The sequence below is a fragment of the Serinus canaria genome, chromosome 13 (assembly GCF_022539315.1).
Source record: "Serinus canaria isolate serCan28SL12 chromosome 13, serCan2020, whole genome shotgun sequence".
In the NCBI taxonomy this organism is placed as follows: Eukaryota; Metazoa; Chordata; class Aves; order Passeriformes; family Fringillidae; genus Serinus; species Serinus canaria.
The window spans coordinates 615,423-628,522 of NC_066327.1; the positions used below are offsets into that span (position 1 = coordinate 615,423).

General features: G+C 49.8%; 1 protein-coding gene across 1 annotated transcript in view; it reads left to right on the forward strand.

Annotated features, from left to right (window-relative positions):
- The first annotated feature begins 9,884 nt into the window (after positions 1 to 9,884).
- FGF18 (fibroblast growth factor 18) overlaps positions 9,885 to 13,100 on the forward strand; it is a 63,991-nt gene continuing 60,775 nt past the window's right edge. The window contains exons 1-2 of the mRNA XM_030229443.2: positions 9,885 to 10,204; positions 10,481 to 10,517. Of these exons, the coding sequence (XP_030085303.1) occupies positions 10,173 to 10,204; positions 10,481 to 10,517 (69 nt within the window). The 5' untranslated portion in view covers positions 9,885 to 10,172. The remainder of the gene's footprint in view (positions 10,205 to 10,480; positions 10,518 to 13,100) is intronic.

Consider the following 13,100-nt stretch of genomic DNA (forward strand, 5'->3'; position numbering starts at 1 on the left):
ATTGCACTTGGGTTTATGATGTCTCCCTAACTACTTGGTTTATAGGGCCTGGAACTCCACTTGTAAAATGCAATACTTTTGATCTGGGATTTTCTGGCTGTGCTGTTCCTCTGAGGAGCTGCAGAGTCTAAAGCTGCTTCGCATAATGAATCCTGTGAGGATTTTGTGAAGAGAACAATTAGCTTGAATGCTGTAGGGTGTGCCTAGAGAGCTCACTGAGTGAGTTCAGAGCCTCTGGATAAATTCCTGGGAATGCTGAGACTGATCTCCAACAAATCCAAAAGCTTAGATGAGCAGGAAGTCCTCTCTGTTCCTCTGGCCTACACATGGTGCTCAGAGCCAATGTTTAAATTTTGGGCCATTCTTGTTACATAAAGTAAAACCATCAATGTAAGGGCTTTCAGGTGAAGGAAAGAATTGATGTCTATGCATTGAGGATGAGACTCCTCAAGGCTCCTGACTGCTGTCACTTCCAGTGCATGACCATTCCATCTTGTGTCCAGTATCAGCAGTCACGGAGACTGGAAGAATACTCAGAAAACATTCAAACACTTGTATGGTAACTATCAAACTGCTTTAATACTTGCTGTGTTTGAGAATTAACACAATTTACTTGTGTTCTCACAGCAGGAAACCCCCTGAGTAAAGCAGGTTGAGTTTTTCCCCTTTCAAATACTGGGGACACTTGGGTCCTGCAGCAGGTGGCTTTGCAGGACATGTGAACACGCACTGGCTTGTGCTGATTGACCCTGGGGTCTGTTCTACTTAGCATTCTTTACAAGTTGTTTAGTTAGGATATACAATTTGGTTTGTAAAATTGCCACTAAAATTTTTCATGTTTGCTATTAAAAAACCCTTCGTTCCTATCGTTGATGCTGGGTGCAATGGAAAACAGTGCAAGTCTCCAGAAGCAAATAGTTCTTTTGGGGAAAGAAGCCAAGGGAAGTGCATGGTAGACAAGCAAAACGGTGCAAGTCTTGTGTCAAAGGTTCGTTTAAGCTTGAGTATAATTGCAGCATATGAAATGGCAGAGTAGAACAGTTTGAAATGCCTGTTTTGGTGGGGTTATGTCAATAGATGATGTCATTCACGAGTGAGAGCAGATTTCCCTGGTGAAACAGAGCTAATGGCACAGACAGGCTTATTAAAGCTAAATTGCCCTCAATTTTGGCTGAAAGAAGTGAAAATTGTACAGTAATTTCAGCAAGAAATACCTAGCCAGTAAAATACTCTGATTACTGAAGTTTTTAAGAAAAGCCAGAGTGTTGTCTGTCTGTAGGTGACTGACCAAAGCAGGTCTGGGCTGCAGCCATGCTCTGCACAAGCATTGCAGGGGGAAGGCAGAGTCTGTATGGGCAGCTCTGAAGGAAATCATTGCTGTGCTGGTGCTGAGGTATAACGCAGGTCAAGTCGTAGTCAGGCTGCTGTTGAACCTTATGAGGCATCTTTAAAGGCACCCTTGTGGCATAACAATAACTTCACTTGGCCCTGGTTAGGTCCTGCACTGTTCTCTGCCAGTTTATGGAGTAGTGAGGGGTGGTCACTGGCCCACTTCTGGCCGTGGGGCCTTTTTCCTACCTCTGCTGTTGTGCTGGTCACATCTCCAAACCCTCGCTCCTTTTGGGACTGGCTATCTGATGACTGGATGCAGCTGTATCCTCTTGGACGTTCACGTGCAGCTGCCAGTTCTTTCACTTTGAACAGAGCCTCAAAGTTTAATTTTAAAATAAGCTCAGATGTGAAAATACCTGTTAAAGAGAAAAGACAAATACCAGATGTAGGTTTTTGAAGTACAGCTTTTGACTTTCTGCAGTTGGAACATGTTCTTGCCATGGTAATGATGGCAACAAAGCTGTAGTGTTTTGATGGCTTTGTTGAGGGGTCTAAGCCGGTATGTGTAATCCTGGTCCTTGAGGCTGGCTTATTTGAGAGCATGGAGCTCTGTAGCCAAATGCATTGCTATTTCCTAACACAGTGATGGGAAAACAACCTGACTTCTTTACAGGATGATGAAATGCCTCTGCAGGTATTGGTGTCTTCACCTTTCCTTTGTACATGAATTGCCCCTACTGCTGCCTTTCCTGTTACTGATCCTGTCTGTACAAGTTTTTTTCATATTTCATTTTCTGCAAGTGTTTCACTCCCTACAGTAAACAGGTAGCTGGTGTCCCCCTGCGTGGGACAAAGGGGAGGCTACCCAGCTGAGTGGGGGTGTGCGACCATGCTGTGTTGGCTGCAGGTAGAGCTGCTCCATACAGATCTTTTGTCTCCAAGTCTCCGGTGTCTCTTGGCATCTCACTTCAGAAGAGGTGATAACAGAAGGACACCGTCCTGTTAGGAGCTCTCAGTCTGTGTCTTATTCCTAGGCGTTTTCAAGAGAAATGTTTGTGGCCGCCTTAGATATGTCCTGGGGTTCTCTTTGCTCCTGTGATCCCGCAAACCTGCCAGAGTGGCTTTTTGAAGTCCAGGGGCTTTGATGAGTGCGAGGCTCTTTGCCTGTGCTCAGCAATTGTTGCAGCCTTTGGAGAGAAGCAGCTCAAGCATGGCTGGCAGGAGGGTGGGAGTGTGTGTGGGCTGAGGTAATGGAAAACAGGGCCAGGATGGGTGGCGGTTCTGGGCTCCTTGCCACCCAGACGGTCCCTCAGGGGCTAAGTTCATGCTCCTACCCGGATACCCCAAGCCATGTCCACTTTCGCATGTGCCATTACTGACAAGCAGCCAAACTCTCAAATTTTCCTTCCTTCTCTGTGGAACCAGCACCTACCTAGATCCTTATTCTCCTCACTATTTTCCCAAAAGGGCGTTAAAGACTGGATCCTACTTAGAAATGTCAGAAAAAGCTACAAAAGAATGGGGTGGTTTGGAACTCAGTGTTGGATGGAGCAGAGCGCCTTTATTCCTGCCCTTGACTAGTGGGCAGTCAGTTCTGGCAAGGAACAGCAAGTGCAATTGATTGTGTTGAGTGAGGTTTGGAGGTTTTGTGATCTGGTATTTATTAAGGATTGCTTTGAGCCTGGTTCTCAATGTGAACACAGAGAGCTGAGTGTGTGTGATGGGGTGCAGGAAAAGTGATGCTGGATTTGCAGGTGTGCCCCAAGGGGCCTGACTTGTCTTCCCAGTTGCAGGGAGCTCAGGGAATACCCTCCTGGCTGCTCACTGCTTTACCTGCATGGACACTTTTGGGAACAATTCTGTGTTATGCTGGATCAGCTCTTCAGTGACTGACCTTTGGATTGTCTCACGTAAATGAATTTTAAGCAGTAGCTAATTGGGATCACGTAAATCAATCAAATATATCAAATGTTAATTAAGATGTCTGCTGTGGGGGCCGCATGTATGGCCTGCCTCCAGTTGTATGAAGATGACTTTTGCTCTTCTCCTTTCTTCAAAAACTTCCCTCCTTCCACCACTTCTGTCACCTCTCCCTGACCAAGCCATAAGAGCCTCTGTGGGGAAAGGATTCTGGGAGAAAACGAGCAAGAAAGGACAATGAATAAAACAAGGGGGGAAAAGGTGGCCGAGGGTCAAAAGTAAGAATGGGAAAAGTGAAGACCTTGGGATGGATGCTCAGCAGGGCACCTCTGACTGCCCACCCTCACTGAACTGGCCATGCCAGCGCTGTGTGCTGCTGCCCAGAGCCTTGTCCAGGACAAGGGCATGGCCACCACCCTGCTTACACTGCAAATGGCAAACAGAGGCAACAGAGCTGGGCCACTCGAGTTGATGTGCCTGATTCACCTCAAGTGATTACGCTGGGACTAGAAACAGTCTTTGAAGGCAGTTGAAGGTAATTTTGTTAGAAGGGTGCTGGAGTCTTACTCAACCAGTTGCTGGGGCCTGAAAGCCTGCTGAGCCCCATCCAATTCTGTTGATTTACTTTATTTAAGAGAAAACAGTTTCTCTTGTCTGTTTTCAAATTAAGCCTTAGGTTTTACATTGGTTTTGGTTTTTCTTAATGAGTAATAATTGCGGGAAGAATTAAAGATGTACGTAGCTGTTGAGGTATTTGGCATTTCACCACTGCAGCTACCTTTATCCATGCCTGTTCATGAAACTTTCCCCACTACTCCTTACATTTGTCCCAAAGCTTGTAATTATGCTATTTTCCCAGGAATGTCCTTGATAAAAGGCTCCTAGCAGCCCTTATCATGCTATTTTGAGGTAGTGAATGTTATCTGGGCACTGCTGTAAGTGGTTAAAGCTGTTCCCTGGGTGTAAATGTGTGTGAGGACACCAACAGTGCACAGCTACAGCTAATGAGTAAAGCTTCCAGTTTAATAATAAGGCCACCTCTGGTGTTTAGGACATTCTTCCCTGTTTCTTAAATATTTTTCCCATACCTTCAAGCCTTTCCTTCCAATTTTCTACATGGAAAATAGAGTTTAACTCAATGACTCTAGCTAAGGGCAATAATGTGTAATTGGACCACTGAGGGCAGGGCACTCAGCCAGTCCTTGTGATCTCCAGAGAGCACAGGACAGGGAGATTGGGGGATCTTGGCTTCATTTTTAGGGTATTGAATTAGGAGAGATGCTTCTACTTGCTCCCTCTGGCTTCATGGTTCTAAATAGTCCTTTCCAACTCCTTCTTAGTTCTACATCTTGCCACAACCTTCTTGCTTAGTCCTTCACTGCTCCTCAGACTTTTCAGTGTTTTGATCCTTTTCAGTTTCTCCTCCAGTATTCTCTTGCCACTGCTGCTGGAGTAGCATGGCCTTTCCCTAACTTGTAGGAAAAGCTTGCACACCATTGCAAACATGGTGCTCCTGTATGAATCTGTCCCCTGTCTGGGTTGCTTGGCAGTGTCCCTGAGAGCCCAGCTGTGGCTGGTGCCCTCACTGTGGCCATGGTGAACACTGATAAAAGCCCTGCTGCTGTACCTCCAAGGGAGTGGAGCTCTGCTTGCAGGAGACATTTGTGCATGCCCCAGGAGAATGGGACTTCCAGAGATGCCTCTTTACTGATCTGTGACATTGACATTGCAGAAAAATGGCATTTTCCAATATTTTTTTTGTGTAAATCCACCCATATGACGTTTTCTGAATTCTTGCTCTGATGCAAAGTGTGGCTACGGTTCCTCTTCAGAAAGATTAGTAGAAACATAGGTTATCCAGTGTTGTTTTCAGAAACTGTGCTGTCTCACAGCCCACTCTGAGTTCCTCTGGGGTCACTCATTCACTTGTGTCACCGCTGGGGACAGTGACACAGGGCATTGAGAGATCTGTGATGTCACCAGTCAGTGCCTGCATCAGCCCTGAGCTGCCCCTGCAGTGTCACTCCCAGCTGTGGGGACATGGGTGGTCATGCACACTGTGTGAGGTCCTGCCCTGAGTCAGCAGCTGGGGCAGAGGGCAGGAGCCCAGGATGCTGGTGTGGGGAGGGATGGGTCATCCCACAGACAGGGTTTGAGATGGGGACTTGCTGGAGACAGCTTAATTCAGAAGACTTCAGTCAAAGAGGTTTATGTTTAAGAGCTGTTGAGCTGAAAAGCTCTAAGTTAAGGAAATACTAAGTTTTGAAGCTTAACAGCTTGTGATTTTTTTTAATTTTTTTTTCTTTTTTTTAGGGAAAAGTGAAACCATAGAGGAATATAAATCCAAGGAGCCAAGCTCTAGGATTTAATGCAGTGCAAAGGCTGAAAAGTGGAATTTCCCACTGGTTTGTGTAAGGTTGTCTGCAGAGGTTGGCCTGTTCTTGCCTCCCTTTAAAAGCATTCTAGCAGCTGTCTCATGCTTTCAGAGGGGAGTTGCAGTGCTCCTGGGCACTGGGATCTAAGAAAGCCCATGTCTGTGTCCACCCTGTGCCAGACACTGGAGTAGGGTGGCAGGCCGGGGGGACACAGGGTGGGGGCAGGCTCCGGGTAAGGGGCCCTGGGCACTGGAGAGGGGCTGGATACCCAGGAGAGCAGGGTGTTGAACCAACCCACTGGTCTGCCCTTTAGCTTGAGATGTCCATCTTTGTCAGGGATTAACCTCATTGCTCTGCTGATAAAGCACTGGGATTTGTTTATGGGTATGCTGGAACTTTTAGAGGAATCTGAGGGTTCAATCCCCAAATCCCATTGAAAATCCAGGGGGTGTTCCAGTGGAGTAAAACCTTTATAAACTCTGAAACCCTGCCTACTGAATAATGCCTGCCTCTCTAGGGCTTCTTTTCTCTTATAAAGTAATGATACATCAGAATAAGGGCTGTACTCCCTGGGTTCTCCCTCTGCAAGGGGCCATGAGATATCCCTATGGTCAAGAGCTGGAAGGGATGCTGCAGTTGCCTCAGTTCCCAAGAAGTCCAGGCTGTGATGGCTGAATCCAAGTCCTGACTGTTCTTCACCATGTTCCTTCTGCAAGCCTGTGCCTGAATGTCGTGGCGCTGAGGCTGAAGTCCTGTCCTCCTGGACAGTTCAGGTCACTTTGAGGTGGCTCTTCTGTCAAATGGCAGTAACTGCAAAGCACCCACTCCTTCCCTGAGCGTCCAGACTATGTGGCAGAAGCATTCCTTACCTTGGGATGAAGTTGTCTTTTTGTGTGTAAACTGGAAAAAGGCAGAACAAGCACCCCAGTCAGTCTGAAAGTTGTCTGTCCTTTTACCAAGGCTTTCAAATTCAGAAAACCTCTTCAGCTGGATTTTCTGTAAGGAAAAGTTTGCTTATAGAAGAACACAAGGCTGGAGATGCAGATAACAGGAGTAAACTGCACACGGATTTGCTCACTGGCAGCAGGGCTGGGATGTAGAGCTGAACTTGGTCTTTGTAAAACATCAGCCCAAGTTTTTTATTTTAATTTAAATCTTGGTGTGCCAGATGCAGCGGGGCCAGATCCTGGCCATTCCTGCTAGCTTCTCTTTCACATTCCAAAGGGGTATCTGGGGTAAGAAGGCTTCCCATTCAACCATGCTCTTAAGTCCTTGGCCCCATTGAATGGGCTCCATGCTCTGTGAAATGCCCGCTCCTCATGGGATATGGACCAGTGGAGCAGGGCGAGGGAAGCTCATTTCACTGGGGGCACCTTCACTGCCCTGCAAGTGAAAGGTCAGGCTGCTCAGACTTTGATTTGAGCTGCTGAAGGGCGGTCACTAATCCAATAAGCCACCAAGGGACTGTAGGACACAGCCTTAATTCAGGCATTTGCAAGGGTGAGTGGAAGGCAGTAACCCCAGGAGCTCCCGGGGTGTCCCACAGTGCATGCTCCTACCTGGCCCTGCCTTGGTTTATAAAGTGTTGAGAATGTCAGGTTCTCAGGAGCTGCTGTGCCAGCCTTCACACCCTGAGCGTGCTGTAAGTAAGAAAAACAAACACCCTTCAAGGTTTTCCAGTGGGCATCAGCTTCTCTGGCTGGATTTGTGCTGGGAATCTGATCACATGGGAGCCTTCATCTGTGGAGCAACAGTTTTGGGTGTGGAGCTCTTAATATTAGATATATGTATATACATAAACATACATATACATATACACACATGCTCGTATATATTCATAGCAGCATGCCGCTAAATGATATTTCGATTTTTTTCAGAGACATGTATGAGCTGTCTCTTCTCTATTCTGTGCCCCAGCTGAGTTGTTCAAGACTGGTAGTCTGAAATTCACCCAATATTGGTATTATTCTCCAGGTAACTATTTGGATAATGAAGATTTAGTGGTTTTGCAAGACTACTGAGGCACAAAGGATGGATCTATTTAAAAAAAAAAACTTTTGTGATTACAAATACAATAATTGAAAGAAGAAAACCCTCACGTGCCCTTTTTAAAACAATCCCTCGTGTTGCCCTGGCAGTTTTTGCTGTTTGAGGAGTCCAGGTCCTTCTGGCCTGTGTGAATCCAAGTCCTTTGGGTCGTGGCTGTAGGGGCAGCTGTGCTACCGGCACATGGCTCCTCAGCATGGTCTGGGCCAGCATCACCTTGGATGAGTTTTTCCATGCATAGATCACAGCTCTGTTGTAGCTGCCGTAATTTTACATGCTGTTGGGGCAGTTAAAATGATAAATGTTAGAAGCAGCTTTACAAATTCCTTTTTGAGCTGTTCTGCTTCCAGCCAGGTGCAGCAGCCCTGGGGCAGCTTGGGTATCGGGCAGAGCCATCAGTGACCGTCTGTAGAGCTTTTTCTTGGAGGCAGGTGGTGGAAAAGCCTGAGGAGCAGTCAAGCTCACGCCCACAGCTGACTGTGAGGGTTTTGGAGGAGTTACTGCCTCTGGCTTTGCAGAACTCCTGTGTGCATTGGGCAGCAGATACTGGACTTAGCAAGGTGAGGGGCTGGTGGTGGGTATGTCCCTGTGCTGCGGGTACCTTTCCTGTGGGGCTGAGCAGCACCTACTAGCATAAGATGGCACAGGCTGGGCTTCTGCTACCCAAACTGCTTCCAAGAAATGAGGTACTGGTGATGATTAGGGATATATGGAATATTTTCACATCTAAACTAAATACTGTGAGTCCCCAAATTCTGAATCGTTCCAGTGTAGGCATCTTGGTGAGCTCAACTTGTAGAGCTCAGCATGGTGGCTCTGATGTTCTTGGCCATGTGTGAAAACAGCTTTCAGCTGTGGCAAGGTGCCGTGGGACTGCCAGGACAGGGATGCATGGGGCCTCTGATGTTGGTGACATCAGCAACTGACAGCAGTTTGGTTTTTGGTTTTTTGTTTTTTTTTTTTTAAACTTGCAGATCCACAAGACCAGAAGTGTGAAGTCTGTTAGATACATCACAGACATGTGTTAGTGCTGGAAATTTTATAAGGACTTATTTTGATCACTGTTTTAAAACTTAATGTTTTTTTGCCTCTTGGGCCTGAAACTATGGGCTGAAAAACCCTGTGACTTGATACCTGAAGACTCCCCAGTGATGAACGCTAGGGATTAAAAATGTTGCTTGATTTGTGGCTGAGAGTGCTGGGGGAGCAAGCACCTCAGTCCCTGCAGAGGTGGGAGCAGCTGGGCCTGACACTCTGCGCTAATGCACGCTGTTATTTAACTGGAGAATTTGGAAAGCTCAGAGTTCTGAGCTATGGTTATGTTCTCACTTAATAAAGTGTTAACTGACGTTGGGTGCTCTTTGGAGAGTTCGGCTATGTGTGGAGGTTAACAGTTCCTGGCATCTTGTTTGCTATAAACAAGCTTTCAGACAAGAGGAAAGAGTTACCACACGCTATCAGCATGTGCTGCTTTTTTTTTTTTCTTAAAAAAGCAAAACCCCAAACAAATCAAAAAAAACCCCAAAGATGAGGCAGAGGAAGCCTCTGGGCTTTCCCCGGGGCTGCGGGCGGTGCGGGGCGGCGGAGCGGCCGCTGGAGGGCAGGCGAGCCGTGCGGAGCGGTGGAGGCAGCCCCGGCAGCCCGGCGCTCTGACCCCGCCGTCCGCGTCCTGCCGGGGAGCGGTGCCGGGCCCATGGACCGGGCGGCCGCGGCTGTCCCGGTCCGCGAGGGGCCGCTCCGGGGCTGCCGGGCCCCGCTGCCAACTGCCCGGGGCTCGACGGGGACGGGACGCGCTCCTGCCCCGTCGGAGGTAAGGGCGCAGCGGACCCCGGGCAGCCGCGGCCACACGTGTCGGTGAACGGGGCAGCGGCCGCTGTGCCGGGGGCTCCGAGCCCCTCGCGTCCCGGGCGAGCAGCGGTGACGCCCGTTCTGTCGGGTCGGGGAGGGCGAGCCCGACCCCATCCCTCGCTTACTTTGTAGAAAACGCTTCCCCGGCCGGCGGTGCCCCCTCCGCGCAGGCGGTGCCAGCTCCGGGTCCGCCCGGACGGGTCCCGCCTCCCGCTCCGCGCCCCGCGCATCGCTATGCCGCCCGCCCGGACCGCGCAGCGCGGCGCGGGGTGCGCAGCGGAGCCCGGAGCGGGGCGCGGCGGCGGCCGAGAGGCTCCATCCGCCCGGCGGGGCTGGCCCGGCCCGGGGGGACGCGGGGGGGCACTTGCTGATGATCGGAAGTTACTGACAATAAGCACCTTCATCCCCCCAAAGGCGGAGAGAGGGAGAGGAGGAGGAGGAGAGACAGGGGGAGAGGAGAGCTGATGCCTGACGAGTCACTCGGCGGAGGCAGAGCGGGCGGTACCACAACTTCCCGGCGGCGCGGAGCGGCGCGGAGCAGCGCGGCGCGGATCGGAGCTCGCCGGCCGGATCGCTCCCATGTCAGCGCGGCGGCGGGGGACTGCGCTCCGCTAGCGACCAGCCGCCGGCCAACCCCCTTCTCGCCCAGCGATGTATTCACTGCTCTCAGCCTGCACTTGCCTGTAAGGATTATGGCATATTTCTAAATATTTTTTTAATTTTAAAAAATATTTTTAATTTTTTAAAAACTTTTATTCTGAATGCTCCGGTTGCATTTTCCTTGCAGCCAGTGGTAATGGGGACCTGAGCCTTTTTATAAGCAGAGCATCGCTCTGAACCCTTTAAAAAATTGCAAACAAAAACAAAGGAAAAAACCAAACAAAACAAAAATCAACTTTAATCATTCTACCGCATCATTTGATCTTTTGTTGTGTTTTTTTTTTTTTTCTCCTCTCCAGATGTTTACATTTCCTGCTGCTGTGCTTTCAGGTACAGGTACGTGTCCTTTCTGTCCTCTCTCGCTTTTGGTTGTAAAATAGAAACAAAGGCGGCGTGCTGACCTCGAGTGCCAGGCAGGTTTGGCTGGGGCTTTCACTTGTTTCCCTCTAGTTTTTATAGCTGTATTAAACCGAGCCCCACACCAGATGCTGGAGTGTCACTTGCCCTGGACCGGGGCTTCCCCTTTGCTCAGCTCCCGTCCCGTGCCGCGTTGTGCACGGCCGCCGGTACGGGCAGGGGTGCAGCCGGTGCGCCGGTAGCCTGCCGTAGCAGCATCCTCTGGAGTGCATAAGCCTGCCTCATGATGTGAAAGGGAGTGCTGGACTCTCCTTGCACAATGTTGATTGATGCACTTGCCTTGGAAGAGCAGGCGCTCTCCTGCTCGCCCTTTTCCCCCTTTCTTTTTTTTTTTTTTCGCCCTTCTTTTTTTTTTTTTCCTTCTTCCCCCTTTCCCTCTTCGGTAACTCACTCCCAAAACCCGATGCTTTGAAAAACACAAGTTTTCCTAGCCAAGAGAAGGAGGCTGCGTGCTCCCTCCCCATTATTCAGTAGAACGCCGTCCAAGTCAGCTCCAGCCTTTGATCCTGTCTCGGCAGGAATGAGGCCGTTGGAGGAACACCCTGAGCGAGGCTCTGCAGCCCAGGTGCCCGCGGGGAGGGGATGGCAGCTGCCCCACTGCCTCAGGGATTTTAGCTGCACATCCTGGAGCAGACCCACCTGCGGGGCCGCGCAGAGCAGGTGCCACTTCGGTGGCTCCGGCCACCTTCCCGCCGGAGCTGGGGGACACTTGTGACACCCTTGGCCCTTAGTTGTGCTTTGGCCGGGATTGCACCTGCTCAGCCGCTCCAGATCCCCAGCGGCCGCCGGGGATGGTCCTGGATGAGCACTACCTTGGAGGGGGCTCCATCCCTCTGGCCAAGCTAAAACTCTAACCAGCCCCATCCCTTGCTCTCCCACCCAATCCAAAAAATGCCTGATCGCATTTTTTTCCTCATCCCCTCCAAAAAGTGCAGCTCGAACCCGACGCCGGCAGAGCCTCCCCTGGTGGAGCAGCCTCCCCAGCAGGAGAGGATCCGCAGCTGTAAATTCCCCTGCCGGTGGAAGGTGTTCGCTCTGTTTCTCTGGTGAGGGTTTTTTTCAGCCCGAGGAATCACAGGCTGCGCCGGGCTCGCAGCGCCGGAGCCCTTTGCAGCGGGGAGAGGTTTTTTTTGCGCTTGTGCGGTAACTGAAGTTAATCAGCCCTCCAGTCCCCTTCCTCTCCCCCTCCCTTCGGTGCTTTTAGTGAATCAGAAAAAGTTTGGCTGGCTGCCTGGAAAGCACTTGCTAAAATCTGATCTCTTACTTCAGCAGCCTTAAAACAAAGTTATTGGCATTTATACAGTTGGAGCTTGCAGGCTTCCAAAGCAATAAAATAATTTAAAAAAAAAAAGAAAAAAAAAAGAAAGCTCTGTGCTGTGGTGCTATTAGAACCATACTTGCTACCTTTTGTGCTGAATTTGCAGCGTTTTGGGGGCTGTGAGATGGGATGGCTGTACTGGGCTCTGCGGAGGTGCCCTGGCTGCGGCTGGAGAGACGGCAGAGCTCGCTGGGTGACACATGCAGAGCCAAGCTCCATCGGCGACTGGTGTGGGGAGCCAAAACATTAGATTAGTCATACTCGAGGGCCTTAGAGTGAGTGTTTACAGTATTAATGGTAGATGAAAAGATGTGAATGCCGTAAGTTTTTATTGCCCATTTTGTTACACTTTCTTTCTGGATTTATTCATGGGATTACGTGTTTTGAGCCTGAATGGGACCAAGGGATTATAGGATTTCTTTAATAATGATCAGTTTGGGTAGGAGTTAGCCTTTGGTGAACTGGAGTAAATTAATGCATCACTTAGGTTTAATATTTATTTAGTCTAAAGGAAGTTGTTTAGTTTTGCTTAAAGGGCTCTGTGTTGTATTGTGGAGATTTAAGTGTTCCTGAAGGGGATTATATTCTAAGGCTGCCTCTCACCCTGCCTTCAAGCCATGATCTGCGGCGTCCTGTGTGCTGCTCTTAGAATTACTCTGCTCTGCTGCTGCCTGGTACCTGTGGCTTGGTGTGCAGAGGTAGAAATCCCTCCAGTATGTGTGGGGCTGGAGGGATTCTGGGACAAAACACCATGGCTTGGGTATGCTCTGTGTGTTCTGGTGGATCCTCGTGTACAAGGGCTGTGGTGCATTGATGTGTGAGCTGCTGCAGTTCTGTAGTGGGGGCTCAGCTCTGGTCAAAAGCTTTCTCATAGACCCCAAGGCCACCCTGCAGCTGCCAGTGGGAGATGGGGCCGGTGTAGTATCTCCTGTGGGCAGGTTATGGCAGCACTGGGAAATGTTCCCCAGCCCTGGCCACAGGGAGGTCAGAGGGTCGGGAGTTTCCAGGAGCAGGATTTAGACCCCTGGATGAGTCAGACTCCTCCAGGGCTTTGCCATCGTGTGACATTTCCTCCAAGAAGCAGAGGGATTAACATATGGTGGGACAGAGGGGAGCACTGCTGGAGCATGGGTGCAGCACAGCCCTGGGAGCAGCCCTGGACCTCACAGGGCTGCCTGGAGGAG